Source organism: Salvelinus sp. IW2-2015, linkage group LG30 (genome assembly GCF_002910315.2).
Source record: "Salvelinus sp. IW2-2015 linkage group LG30, ASM291031v2, whole genome shotgun sequence".
NCBI lineage: Eukaryota > Metazoa > Chordata > Actinopteri > Salmoniformes > Salmonidae > Salvelinus > Salvelinus sp. IW2-2015.
In genome coordinates this window covers 17,198,801-17,212,617 of record NC_036869.1, presented here as the reverse complement: position 1 = coordinate 17,212,617, position 13,817 = coordinate 17,198,801, and the positions used below count along the sequence as shown (strand labels likewise).

Genomic DNA, 13,817 nt, shown 5'->3' with positions numbered 1-13,817 from the left:
AATAAAATAAAAATTCATGAGCTCCATCAGCATCAGATTTGAATTTAGAATGGAAAATGTACGTGTTTACGCAACAAATGTTAGTGCATCGTATCGTATTACATCAAACCAAATCGCTTCGACGCGTTCTCTAATCAAACCGATTCGCACGGAATCATTTCAAACTAAAACGTATTGTTCCTGTATCGTATTGGAGCTCATGTATCTAGCACGGGAGGAGGTTGGTGGCACCTTATTTGGGGAGGTCAGGCTCGTGGTAATGGCTGGAGCGGAATTGTTGGAATGGTATCAAATACATCAAACACATGGTTGAATCGCCTTGAAAGGGAAAGATGCACATCCCTATAAGTTATAGAGCAATACAATAAATATTATTAATACACTTCTAAGAATGTAGATACAAAAGTGCATTCCCATTTCAATTTCAAATAACTTTGGAAACAACGAACTCATCAAAGCCTTTAAACTTTGACATAACCATACTGACACCCATAAACCATTCAAAGGATCTTTGAAACGTGGCATGATCCTGCAYAGTACCGTGGCAGGAATCAAATGCATGCAATTATGCAAAATGAATTCGTCTTTTTTATTTTTTTTATTGAGTATGTAAAAAAAAAAGATGATGTCACACCTTTACCTTTATATCAAACTTATGCAAACATTTCAACAGGAATACTTCATCATTAGGCTCGCTGACACTTCAAAGCAGCACTTCAATTCGCCATGCCTAATCATTCTCCTCGGCTAAAAAATAGCATTCTAATCTTTGCATCATGAGAAATTGCAGGAGTAACCTACAGGCAAACCACAGTAGTAGTCAACTATCCTCGATAATGGTTCGTGTAGGCCTACAGATTTAGGAAAACACTGAAAACGACTGTACATTATATTTTAATTATAAATGAGCTAAACAAACAGTATCGACGAAATACGACAGATAAAGTAAATTGACTAAACCAAATTTGCATAAATTGTCAAACGCGCCCCCACGACCACCACTGACAGGTGACGTTCCACTTCCTACCACTTCTACTTTGAATGTGTAGAAATAAAACACTGACTTTATCCCAAACCAAAGAAGATATATCATACCTTTTTCAAAACATTTGTTTACAGGTAGTATTGCTCCAAATGGACCCTTCATGCGTGTCTTCCTTCGCCGGCTGTTGGCAAACTATCTTCAGCTCGCGCTCCTTCAGTGTCAGATTTGCGAAGGTGGGTGTATCCCGCGTTGCTATTCGTTCACCCATCCCTTGAGCTATTCATTCACCCATCCCTTGAGCTATTCATTCACCCATCCCTTGAGCTATTCATTCACCCATCCCTTGAGCTATTCGTTCACCCATCCCTTGAGCTATTCGTTCACCCATCCTTTGAGCTATTCATTCACCCATCCCTTGAGCTATTCATTCACCCATCCCTTGAGCTATTCATTCACCCATCCCTTGAGCTATTCATTCACCCATCCCTTGAGCTATTCATTCACCCTTCCCGTGAGCTACTCATTCACCCATCCCTTGAGCTATTCATTCCTTCCCCGCGTTAAATCTCGATAGAGGCAGATAAACGTCTGACCGCCGGCGGGGCAGACTACCTGTTTTTAACATTCGTCTGCGAGCTTTTTTTCAGGCATGTATTTTTCGCGCGCTTCTGGTCAGCACGAGCGCGTGCAATTGTTCGTTCCTCTTAGGGGAGAATTTACTGATTTGGCTGAAACATTTAGGTAGCTTAATCAGCCAGCCATATGGCATCTTGGCATAATGTATATTATTATTATATTACATACACACACYCATACATACGTGTTGTTACYTAGGCCTATAACAACAATATTTACCTGTGAACCTGCTACATGCATGGTTTCTGAGTAGCCTAGTCCTCTCAAAATCTGAATATGTCAACAATTTTAGGTTTCAATTTATAATATCTCCATCCACATCTCTGCTCTATTATTTGTTTGCATTCCAMCTATCTGGCTATCATTATCATCAGGGTGCAGCAAGTTGTTCTTGGCTAAATATGAAATGGGACATGTATGAAAGTGTCTATCAATCTTATGCTTATGTAACCAAAATATGTACCATCAGGATGCGTTTTATTTTTATTGGTTGGGTAAGGGCTAAAATAATTTCTGGAAAGTGAATTTGTTAAAAAATACCTTTCTTGACCACATCAAATGTGTTCATGCCTGTGGAAGTAAGCCCAGTGGAATCCAGGATCCTTGGGACATCCCTAACGGAAAACACTAACCTTAACCTCTGCCCTAATCTTAACCATAACCCTTACCTAGCCCTAACCTTAACCCTTACCTTAACCTTTTTAAATGTCAACTTCACTGGGTTAGGGGCGTCCCAAGGATCTGTATAGCACGCACCCAAGCTAAGATACTATTAACTTTGAACATATAGCAGCAAACCTAGCAACTGCTTCAAGAGGTTTGGACCTCTTGGAATAATGGTTAAGGTGTTGAACTGATGGTCAGAGTCCCTGGCAGGTTACCCCCYAATTTGCCACATTGGTGTTATGAGTAGGATGGCACTCCAGTGCAGCCTAATTTATTTTTTTAATGAATATCCAATCAAGTTTAATGTTTCACACAATTCATTTTTTAATTAAATGGCTCCAAACACACAGGCTCTACCCTTGCTGTTGAAAAATATATATTTTTTAAACTTATTTGAGTAACTTCGGGATAYCTGTTTTGATTAGACCATCTCACATCAAACTACTACTCATTCATCAATGGACAGTTAKCACGTCATTGACTAAAGGATGGCTGTGACTGAATGCAGTACAGTTAGCATGGGTAACCCCATGCAGTCTTAGGCTACGCACCTTTCCCAGTTGGCCCAATGTCAAATGCTTCTCTATAAGCTCAGAGGGGTAGTTAGGAACGCCATGTTTTAGGCATAGCCATGACACCAAGGTCATGGTCATGACAGAGGTGATAAAMAATAATATTTTCAAAATCTATTGTGCATTTATAATGCTGAGCCCCCCACTAGATGGAGTTTGAAATAGCTCACAATTTCTGCCTTTGACACATGCCCTGACCCATCTAAAGAGCATTCCATGCTACTGCACTTAAACCCTTGAGCCCTTAACCCCTGTAATGCCCTCAAGAGAGTTATCTTAACCTACATTTCCTACACTAACTGGCGCGAAGCTGGATATGTTTGTATCCRTCTATTACTCTGTAGTGATAGCAGCCCTAATAATAATGCAGGAAAAAATATATAATGCAGGGAAAAAGCTTGTAGTTTGTTATTGGCCATGTACTCTTATAATCTCCACTGGGCACAGCCAGAAGAGGACTGGCCACCCCTCAGAGGCTGGTTCCCCTCTAGGTTTCTTCCTAGGTTCCTGCCTTTCCACAGAGTTTTTTTCTAGKCACCTTGCTTCTACATCTGCATTGCTTGCTCTTTGGGGTTTTAGCCTGGGTTTCTATATAAGCACTTTGTGACATAAGCTGATGTAAAAAGGGCTTTATAAAAAATMTGATCGATTGATTGTAATATTATTGTGGCAAATGTGACATCAAACAAACATGATGACAAAACAAAAAAACATTAAAGTACTGAAAAAGCCTGTAAAAGAGATTTGGATATTCATTCAATGAGATCCAATTTGCGAATATGAGTTGTATATGTGGTACATACTGCCACCTGYTGGTCAGAGCCATATGGAATCTATGGCTCTGTTTACGTTTTTGAATGTTGTTCCATGTACTGTATAGTTCATTATCCCATCTACGATATTATAGCACCATGCTCTCCTTGACCAGATATTATGTCCACTTAATCTATGAATGCCAATGTGATCCTGTCGATCATGATCTTCAAGGTCATTTCTTYTTTTATTGCAGTTTAAAGTACCTGTCATGGTTCAATACATGCTGTTACTTTATTGCCATTAGATTGAAGCAGAGTAAAAATTCTAGCCATAATCTTGATGTTGCTAAAATAATTTGCTTAATTTGATGTGATTCCTTTTTTTTAAAGATTATAAAATGTATTATTTGCAAGTGATGAATCATATCATAAACATTGATACATTGAAATACACATTTGCTGATATTTTGAATTGAATTACTTTATTTTATTAATTCATTGGCTAATTGAAATATTTACACACTGATCAAACACTAACACAAATGTAGATACTCCTTGCTGGCCTGGCTGCACTAATACCCTCTAAAGATCAGTTGATCATAGCAAATGTATAGGGTCAGGCTACAGTATATGGCTATATACTAGTACACATCCTTAGTGCTTTTGGTCCTTCATACCTTATGTTGGACCATGTGATCATGCATTACACTTGAAGTATTCTACAAAATCCACAATATCACTGCTATAATCTATCTATTTCACTTTGACATAATACATTCATTTGTTATTTCAAAAATAAAAAACGATTAACATATTGATAGGCTACTACTGATTGATTATTTGAACTTTTGTCAGTATTGTGGGTTTCCAAAAACATTGCAATGGAATCAGATTTGTTTTATTTGATTTGAGAAACCAAGATGACATCCAGGCCTTTTTATGCTGCTCGACAGTATGTGGTCTGCAGTTTGACAGTATTGTGCTATTTCCAGGCCAATATAAATACAATGGTTAAATTGCTCCTGCTACCAAACTTAAGAATTCAATGCCAAACATATTCAAAGCAAAATGCCAAGATAATTCAACAAAACAACTTATATTTAAAAACACCTCTGCCATGTCAGAAAGCATGGAGTTGTTTACAATATGTGCCACCTCACTTATCAACAACACCCTAAATACTTGTCTTTCTAGGAAGGAACCCTCCATTGGAGCATAGGAGGGAGTGGATGGAAAAGCAAACAGCAGGGGGATGGCAATGAGTAGGCGCACAGGTCAAAAGTCTAAACCGCCTCAAGAGAACAAAAGCACAAGCTGGAACCATGTTAACCACGGAACACTGGTCAGTCTCGGACTGATGATGTAAACACACGTCTTCACAGTGGGGCTCATCAGGTTTCTGTGGGGTCGCTGTTTCTGTGACCCTCGTCTCAGGTCGATGATGTAGCTAAGTCCATTTCGCTCCATATCAAGGTCATAAGGTTTCTATGGATTTATTTGGGCCAATACAGTCCACATTCTTACTCTAAGCTTTCCGCCTCCAAGAGCCAATGGGTGACTGAGACCTTAAGCTGACTGTAYCCGAATACAATACAACCTCATCCTCAACAATCAGACTCCTCCATAATCTCCATGACCACGGTTCGTTTTCCAGTGAGGATGAGGTTTCTGACCATCTTGTAGTCCAGAGACAGGACGTTCAGACCATTGACAGAGACCACAAACTGGCGCACCTGGAAAACAGACTTTGGTCAAATATTGTACGTACTGAAGATCATTTATGAGAGCTGCATACAGCAGAGGAAGACGTTTATTGCGTACCCATCTAACAATATTGATTTGACAAAGCTATCAACCCGGAGGCACTGGAGCTGCTCTTTACACTACATGTCCCACAATGCCATGGTACTCACCTTCACTCCTACTACTGCTGCAGGCCCACTGGGGTCCACTGCCTGGATGTGACATGGCCTACTCCCCCTGACCACAAATCCCCAGCCCACRGCATCACCCACAATCTGGATATAGATTGATCAGATTAATTAAGAAGAAAATAGTCAGTAAAATCACAAATATAATGTACTCGTGAAAAACGTTATGGATTTGAATGATATTTGGTTGAGTTTCATGCTTTTGGCATGAATAAGAGATAACACTGTGGTAACATACTGTAAACGTCCTCTTTATGTATGGGCTTCCTGGTCTCTGCAGCTCCTCTGGACTCACTTGTCTCTTCAGCACTGTCAATGGAACAAACACTTAATTAGCAGGTTCTCAGTGTAATCATGAACAGTGGTGTTTATATTGAATCTGTACAGTAGAGAGGACATGATACAGCTTTAGATTAAGACCAAAGAGACTCTTACCTGATTTGGGGTTTGACAGCACAGGTGAGGTAGGGGTAAGCYTGYGGCCTCTGTTATAATACCCAATGTTGCCACTACTAAGACTGTTATCATGCGCCCCAGACACCATCTTTCTTTCCTTGGATGGAGTGACTGAGAGGAGAAGAAGAATATATAGAGATATCGCACGGAGAGAACATAGACATGTTGTATAATTGAGAGTGATTGACAAAGTGTACTGAGAGGAAAAAACACTAATAACAAAAGGAAGCCATGTTATTCATTATGAAATTTCACACARACATTCAGAACTGTTTACTGTGCTGTAGTATCTACAGTAGAACACATCAAACACACACCACATACCTGCCTCCCATTTCATATATGAGTGTTTTGAAAGAACTAAGCGTCTGCTGTTAATCAAATATAGCCACACAATGTGCTGTATCAACACTCCCTGACCTGATTGATATCACAATAACACTTCCTGACAAGCTAATATTTATGTACCAGCSTATCCATGTAGCTATGGATACTGCACTTAGCTACATAACAATCACCAGCATACCATTATGATGGCACATAAAATAAAAGGTAGAATTCACCCCCAGTCAAACTCAATGCAATAGTGCTTTCATCTATGTTCTGTATCTCTTCTAATTTATAGTTTAATATAATTGGACTGATCTATCATTTGTCATCAATAAAATTGTTCTCAATCTCTCCAAAATAACAAATAAATGTGATCATTTAAAAATACTTAGTAAGAGCCCAAGTACAAGTGAAAWCAGTTCCACATTTACTTGTTATACCATTGTATTCACAACACTCATAAAGGTGAACTCAACACCAATGTTTATGATTTAACAAGAGACACAATAATATATAGCAAGTAGCAAGTAAACCTAAAACAATTTCAGTATACCTAAAATCAACACTTTTCACATATTTGCCTCACATAATAAAAGTAGCCCTTACCAGCTGTCCGAGGTCCCATAATACAATTAAATCCACTTCAAAGTGCCAAGTAACTTGGGAAGTTGCTGTCTACTATTTCTGATGCTCCAGTCAGCTATGGTGCTCCGGTGTAAATGTTAAATGTTAACCCCCAGAAAGAGTAAACATTKTAGGCTGGCTTGGAGGGAGAGGGAGGAGTTGAGGGATGCCTTGTTGCCAGGCTATCCCAGGGTAGGAGATAAGAGCTGAGAAAGGCATTGGGATCACTAATGTTCTAATGGAGGTAGGGACAGACACAGTGGAGTTTTCCACTGGTCACTGTGGTCAGGCAAGATGGAGTGGAATGACTGGATATTCTCTGTTACACATACACATACGCACACATAAACACACACATACACACACATTCTCTGTCATGGTAAATGTATGAGAGACGTGGACAGCGGGAAGGTTCAACAACATCAACAGCAACAACATCCACAATGACAAATAGACAAACAAACTGCTGATAATGACCTAGTGATAATGGCATTCTGTGAGATAAATCAAGAACATTCCTAGCTGTTGACAGCATGAGGTATTTGCTTCTACAAATACAATATTCAACGTATTTACCCAATTATATAACAGGCCTATATAATACCATTGGTCATTTGAAAACAAAGAACCTACAGGAAATTTAAGAGCAGTAGCAAATAGAACAAAATAGGATCAAACATACTTGTTTCTAGAAACAAAAGCGTCCATGTGTTTGCTGATTGTCATTGAGGTCAATGAACCTGTTCAACACTTTTTAAAACAATATGATACAGTCATCCTGCTGTATAGTTTACTATCACTGTCCTAGATTATGTGGACTATATCCAAGAGAAAGTTTATTGTATAATTCAATGACAAACCAAGATGATCATCAAACCAAGATGATCATTGACCACACACCAACACTGAGTGCACCATAATCCGTAGTATAACATTAATGACCTCTATTCTGTGGTTCCTTTGCCTGGTTACCTGGCCAGAGAGCAATATGCAATAGCAATGTCTCTTTCCTCTCACATTGCTAAAAGGTAGAGACATCCTCAAATCAAATGAAATGTTATTTACACTGTTGTTACTCACTGTTTATTATCTATGCATAGTGACTATGCATAGATAATAAACAGTGAGTAACAACAGTGTAAAAACAAAGGGGGGGGGGGGGGGGGGTCATTTGATTAATTGCCCGGGTGGCCATTTGATGAATTGTTCAGCAGTCTTATGGCTTGGGGGTAGAAGCTGTTAAGGAGCCTTTTTGGTCTTAGACTTGCCGTGCGGTAGCAGAGAGAACAGTCACTTGGGTGACTGGAGTCTTTGAAAAAATGTTGGGCCTTCCTCTGACACCGCCTAGTATATAGGTCCTGGATGTCAGGAAGCTTGGCCCCAGTGATGTACGCACTACCCTTTGTAGCGCCTTATGGTCAGATGCCGAGCAGTTGCCATAGCGGTGATGCAACCGGTCAGGATGCTCTTGATCAGGCCTGGGCAATTCCAATCCTCGGGAGCCTGATTGGTGTCACACTTTTGCCCCAGCCCCAGCTAACACACCTGACTCCAATAATCAACTAATCATGATCTTCAGTTAAAAATGAAATTAGTGGGCCTCCCGGGTGGCGCAGTGGTCTAGGGCACTGCATCGCAGTGCTAGCTGCGCCACCAGAGACTCTGGGTTCGCGCCCAGGTTCTGTCGCAGCCGGCCGCGACCGGGAGGTCCGATTGTTAGTAGTTACTATCTTGTCTCATCGCTACAACTCCCGTACYGGCTCGGGAGAGACGAAGGTCGAAAGCCATGTGTCCTCCGAAACACAACCCAACCAAGCCGCACTGCTTCTTAACACAGCGTGCATCCAACCCAGAAGCCAGCCGCACCAATGTGTCAGGGGAAGCACCTGGCGACCGACCTGAGCCCGGCCCGCCACAGGAGTCGCTAGTGCGCAATGAGACAAGGATATTCCTACCGGCCAAACCCTCCCTAACCCGGACGACGCTTGGCCACATTGGCCTWGCGTCGTCCGGGTTAGGGAGGGTTTGGGCGCAGTGCGGCTTGGTTGGGTTGTGTTTCGGAGGACGCATGGCTTTCGACCTTCGTCTCTCCCGAGCCCGTACGGGAGTTGTAACGATGAGACAAGATAGTTGGATACCACGAAAATGGGGAGAAAAGGGTGCTAAAATTTTTAAAAAATAGTTTCAAATTGTGTGACATCAATCAGGCCAAGGACTGGAATTGCCCAGGCCTGCTCTTGATGGTGCAGCTGTAGAACTTTTTGAGGATCTGGGGACCCATACCAAATATTTTCAGTCTCCTGAAGGGGAGACTTGTTGTTGTGCCTTCTTCACAACTGTCTTGGTGTGTTTGGACCATGATAGTTTGTTGGTGATGTGGACACCAAGGAACTTGAAACTCTCAATCAGCTCCACTTCAGCCCCATCGATGTTAATGGTGGCCGGTCCTCCTTTCCTATTGAACACAATCAGCTCCTTTGTCTTGCTCACATTGAGAGGTTTTTGTCATGGCACCCCACTGTATAGAGGTGAGTCATGATCAATAGGCTGATAAAGTCTGATATGGATGACACACTGCCTCTGGTATTTAGAAAACATACAGCTCAATAACTTTATATAGGCCTTATCTTACATACAGATGTACGATCTTCCTTTGATCACTATTCTGTTGCCTCAGCAGGAAATGCAAACTTGTAGGCTATTCAATGCAAACTTGTAGGCTATTGTCCTAACGAAAAATGCATCAACCCCTACAAAAACCTGTCCATGAATTATAAACCACATGATTCACATTTCTTGTTGCTGCAGGATTATTTTCCTTCTGTAGCAAACTAGCACAAATTAAGCTCCTACATCTGTAGACTTAGGGCTCAATTCAATAAAACCCACATGTAGTGCAAAGCTCTTTCCCATATGTCCCCAAATAAAATAACAGAATGTTCCTGGATATTATACTACTAATAGTTAGGCTCTGCTCAAAGATAGATGCCTCCGGATTTCCAGAAAAGGTAGTGTGTGAGTCACATAAGGCCACTGTTATATAAAGCTGTAAAGTATGTACTATGCTGTATGTGGACTAATGTCCTTCAAGACATGTCTCCGCATGTCAAGATGACCATAAAAGCCTGCACTGAACAGTGACAAAAATATAGAAGATAAGCTAAGTTTAGAGAATTGCAAGATGACAGTACAGTCAACATGATAGTATTACCACATGACTTACTGTTTATCAGCACATGTAATACATTTGAACCACAAATGTAGTTGAAATTTGTCCTTGCTTTGTATCAAGTGTAACAGAGTCCACCCTTGCTATAGGCCTACATGATAGCAATGGCAGGCACACAGTGTCATTTCACAGTCCTTTTTTTAACCATTGCCATTTCAAGTCAGTTGACAGATGGTTGAAGGAATGACACACTTTTCAAGAGACAATGGTTGGTCAGCTGGGTGTAGTGTTAACAATACCAGGGTTGGTGACCACTGTTACGGTGCTTTTTGTATTAGCCCCATGTGGCTCACTTGGTAGAGTACTTGCAATGCCAGGGTTGTGGGTTGTGGGTTTGATTCCCACGGGGGACCAGTATAAAAATGTATGCACGCACTACTGTAAGTTTCTCTGGATAAGAGTTGTCTGCTAAATGACTAAAATGGACATGTATTATAGATAACATTGCCATCTACTGGCCATAGACGGACTACCAAACCACAACCATTTTGTTGATCATGATTATTGAGGACATCTAAATTTGTTTCTAACAATGGACAAGATAAATAACAAGCAGTCATGATCCAGCCAGACTCATATTTGTAGTCGTACATAATCAACAGTGCTGTAACAAAGAGCATATGACTGTAGGTTACGCAGAAGTAGAAATTATGACAGTACCACTATTCACCAACAGAGACAGTATGTTTCAGCATGAGAAGTTCAAGAGTCCCAATGCAGATGGTAGTAGATCATACTGTATTTTTCTGTAAATTCAAATCAATGTCAGATTTAGACTTGGTAAATTATTTGGAAAAATACCAATTTTTAATCAAGCTGTCGACGCTACAGCACCAAAGTGCAAATTTGTTTAAAACGGAAATTTGCAGTTGCTACATTTTTTACTTAAAAATMTATGATACAGTTGAAGTCGGAAGTTTACATACACCTTAGCCAAATACATTTAAACTCCGTTTTTTACAATTCCTGACATTTAATCCGTGGAAAAATTCCCTGTCTTGGGTCAGTTAGGATCACCACTTTATTTTAAGAATGTGAAATGTCAGAATAATAGTAGAGAGAATAATTTATTTCAGCTTTTATTTCTTTCATCACATTCCCAGAAGTTTACATACACTCAATTAGAATTTGGTAGCATTGCCTTMAAATTGTTTAACTTGGGTCAAACGTTTCGGGTAGCCTTCCACATGCTTCCCACAATAAGTTGGGTAAATTTTGGCCCATTCCTCCTAACAGAGCTGGTGTAACTAAGTCAGGTTTGTAGGCCTCCTTGCTCGCACACGCTTTTTCAGTTCTGCCCTCACATTTTCTATGGGATTGAGGTCAGAGCTTTGTAAGCCATTTTTCCTCAACTTTGGAAGTATGCTTGGGGTCATTGTCCATTTGGAAGACCCATTTGCAACCAAGCTTTAACTTCCTGACTGATGTCTTGAGATATATCCACATAATTTTCCTGCCTCATGATGCCATCTATTTTGTGAAGTGAACCAGTCCCTCCTGCAGCAAAGCACCCCCACAACATGATGCTGCCACCCCCGTGCTTCARGGTTGGGATGGTGTTCTTCGGCTTGCAAGCGTCCCCCTTTTTCCTCCAAACATAACGATGGTCATTATGGCCAAACAGTTCTAAATCAAATCAAATGTATTTATAAAGCCCTTCTTACATCAGCTGATATCTCAAAGTGCTGTACAGAAACCCAGCCTAAAACCCCAAACAGCAAGCAATGCAGATGTAGAAGCACGGTGGCTAGGAAGAACTCCCTAGAAAGGCCAGAACCTAGGAAGAAACCTAAAGCATAACCAGGCTATGAGGGGTGGCCAGTCTTCTGGCTGTGCCGGGTGGAGATTATAACAGAACATGGCCAAGATGTTAAAATGTCCATAGATGACCATCAGGGTCAAATAATAATAATCACAGTGGATGTCGAGGGTGCAAAGAGAGAGAATTAGAGAGAGCATACTTAAATTCACACAGGACACCGGATAAGACAGGAGAAATACTCCAGATATAACAGACTGACCCTAGCCCCCCGACACATAAACTACTGCAGCATAAATACTGGAGGCTGAGACAGGAGGGGTCGGGAGACACTGTGGCCCCATCCAACGATACCCCCGGACAGGGCCAAACAGGCAGGATATAACCCCACCCACTTTGCCAAAGCACAGCCCCCACACCACTAGAGGGATATCTTCAACCACCAACTTACCATCCTGAGACAAGGCCGAGTATAGGCCACAAAGATCTCCGCCACGGCACAACCCAAGGGGGGGGCGCCAACCCCGACAGGAAAATCACGTCAGTGACTCAACCCACTCAAGTGACGCACCCCTCCTAGGGATGGCATGGAAGAGCACCAGTAAGCCAGTGACTCAGCCCCTGTAATAGGGTTAGAGGCAGAGAATCCCAGTGGAGAGAGGGGAACCGGCCAGGCAGAGACAGCAAGGGRGGTTCGTTGCTRCAGTGCCTTTCCGTTCACCTTCACACTCCTGGGCCAGACTACACTCAATCATAGGACCTACTGAAGAGATGAGTCTTCAATAAAGACTTAAAGGTTGAGACCGAGTCTGCGTCTCTCACATGGGTAGGCAGACCATCCCATAAAAATGGAGCTCTATAGGAGAAAGCCCTGCCTCCAGCTGTTTGCTTAGAAATTCTAGGGACAATTAGGAGGCCTGCGTCTTGTGACCGTAGCGTACGTGTAGGTATGTACGGCAGGACCAAATCGGAAAGATAGGTAGGAGCAAGCCCATGTAATGCTTTGTAGGTTAGCAGTAAAACCTTGAAATCAGCCCTTGCCTTAACAGGAAGCCAGTGTAGAGCACTGGAGTAATATGATCAAATTTTTGGTTTCTAGTCAAGATTCTAGCAGCCGTGTTTAGCACTAACTGAAGTTTATTTAGTGCTTTATCCGGGTAGCCGGAAAGTAGAGCATTACAGTAGTCTAACCTAGAAGTGASAAAAGCATGGATTCATTTTTCTGCATAATTTTTGGACAGAAAATTTCAGATTTTTGCAATGTTACGTAGATGGAAAAAAGCTGTCCTTGAAACAGTCTTAATATGTTCGTCAAAAGAGAGATCAGTGTCCAGAGTAACGCCGAGGTCCTTCACAGTTTTATTTGAGACGACTGTACAACCATCAAGATTAATTGTCAGATTCAACAGAAGATCTCCTTGTTTCTTGGGACCTAGAACAAGCATCTCTTTTGTCCGAGTTTAAAAGTAGAAKGTTTGCAGCCATCCACTTCCTTATGTCTGAAACACAGGCTTCCAGGTAGGGCAATTTTGGGGCTTCACCATGTTTCATCGAAATGTACAGCTGTGTGTCATCCGCATAGCAGTGAAATTTAACATTATGTTTCCAAATGACATCACCAAGAGGTAAAATATATAGTGAAAACAATAGTGGTCCAAAACGTAACCTTGAGGAACACCGAAATMTACAGTTGATTTGTCAGAGGACAAACCATCCACAGAGACAAACTGATATGATACTGATGAGACTGATACTTCAATTTTTCTTTCATCAGACCAGAGGACATTTATCCAAAAAAGACGATCTTTGTCCCTATGTGCAGTTGCAAATCATAGTCTGGCTTTTTAATTGCAGTTTTGGAGCAGTGGCTTCCT

The 13,817-nt window shown here is 41.3% G+C and overlaps 2 protein-coding genes across 7 annotated transcripts in view; both read right to left on the bottom strand.

Moving 5' to 3' along the window:
• The window catches only part of LOC111955050 (collagen alpha-1(XIV) chain-like), a 97,749-nt gene extending 96,311 nt beyond the window's left edge, over positions 1-1,438 (bottom strand). The window contains exon 1 of one of the 3 annotated variants that reach the window (XM_023975092.2): positions 1,096-1,438. The gene's annotated coding sequence lies outside the window, so the exon portion shown is untranslated. The remainder of the gene's footprint in view (positions 1-1,095) is intronic. The other 2 variants (XM_070435989.1, XM_070435990.1) reach the window with 2 other exon arrangements.
• Positions 1,439-4,069: 2,631 nt separating this feature from the next.
• The window catches only part of LOC111954935 (DEP domain-containing mTOR-interacting protein), a 23,499-nt gene continuing 13,751 nt past the window's right edge, over positions 4,070-13,817 (bottom strand). For 3 of the 4 annotated variants that reach the window (XM_023974874.2, XM_023974872.2, XM_023974875.2), the window contains 4 exons: positions 5,981-6,112; positions 5,784-5,854; positions 5,528-5,632; positions 4,070-5,347 (listed from right to left, as the gene is read on the bottom strand). In XM_023974874.2, coding sequence (XP_023830642.1) covers positions 5,219-5,347; positions 5,528-5,632; positions 5,784-5,854; positions 5,981-6,089 — 414 coding nt within the window. In that variant the 5' untranslated portion in view covers positions 6,090-6,112 and the 3' untranslated portion in view covers positions 4,070-5,218. Of the gene's footprint in view, positions 5,348-5,527; positions 5,633-5,783; positions 5,855-5,980; positions 6,113-6,937; positions 7,331-13,817 lie in introns of those variants that run through there. The other variant, XM_023974873.2, reaches the window with a different exon arrangement.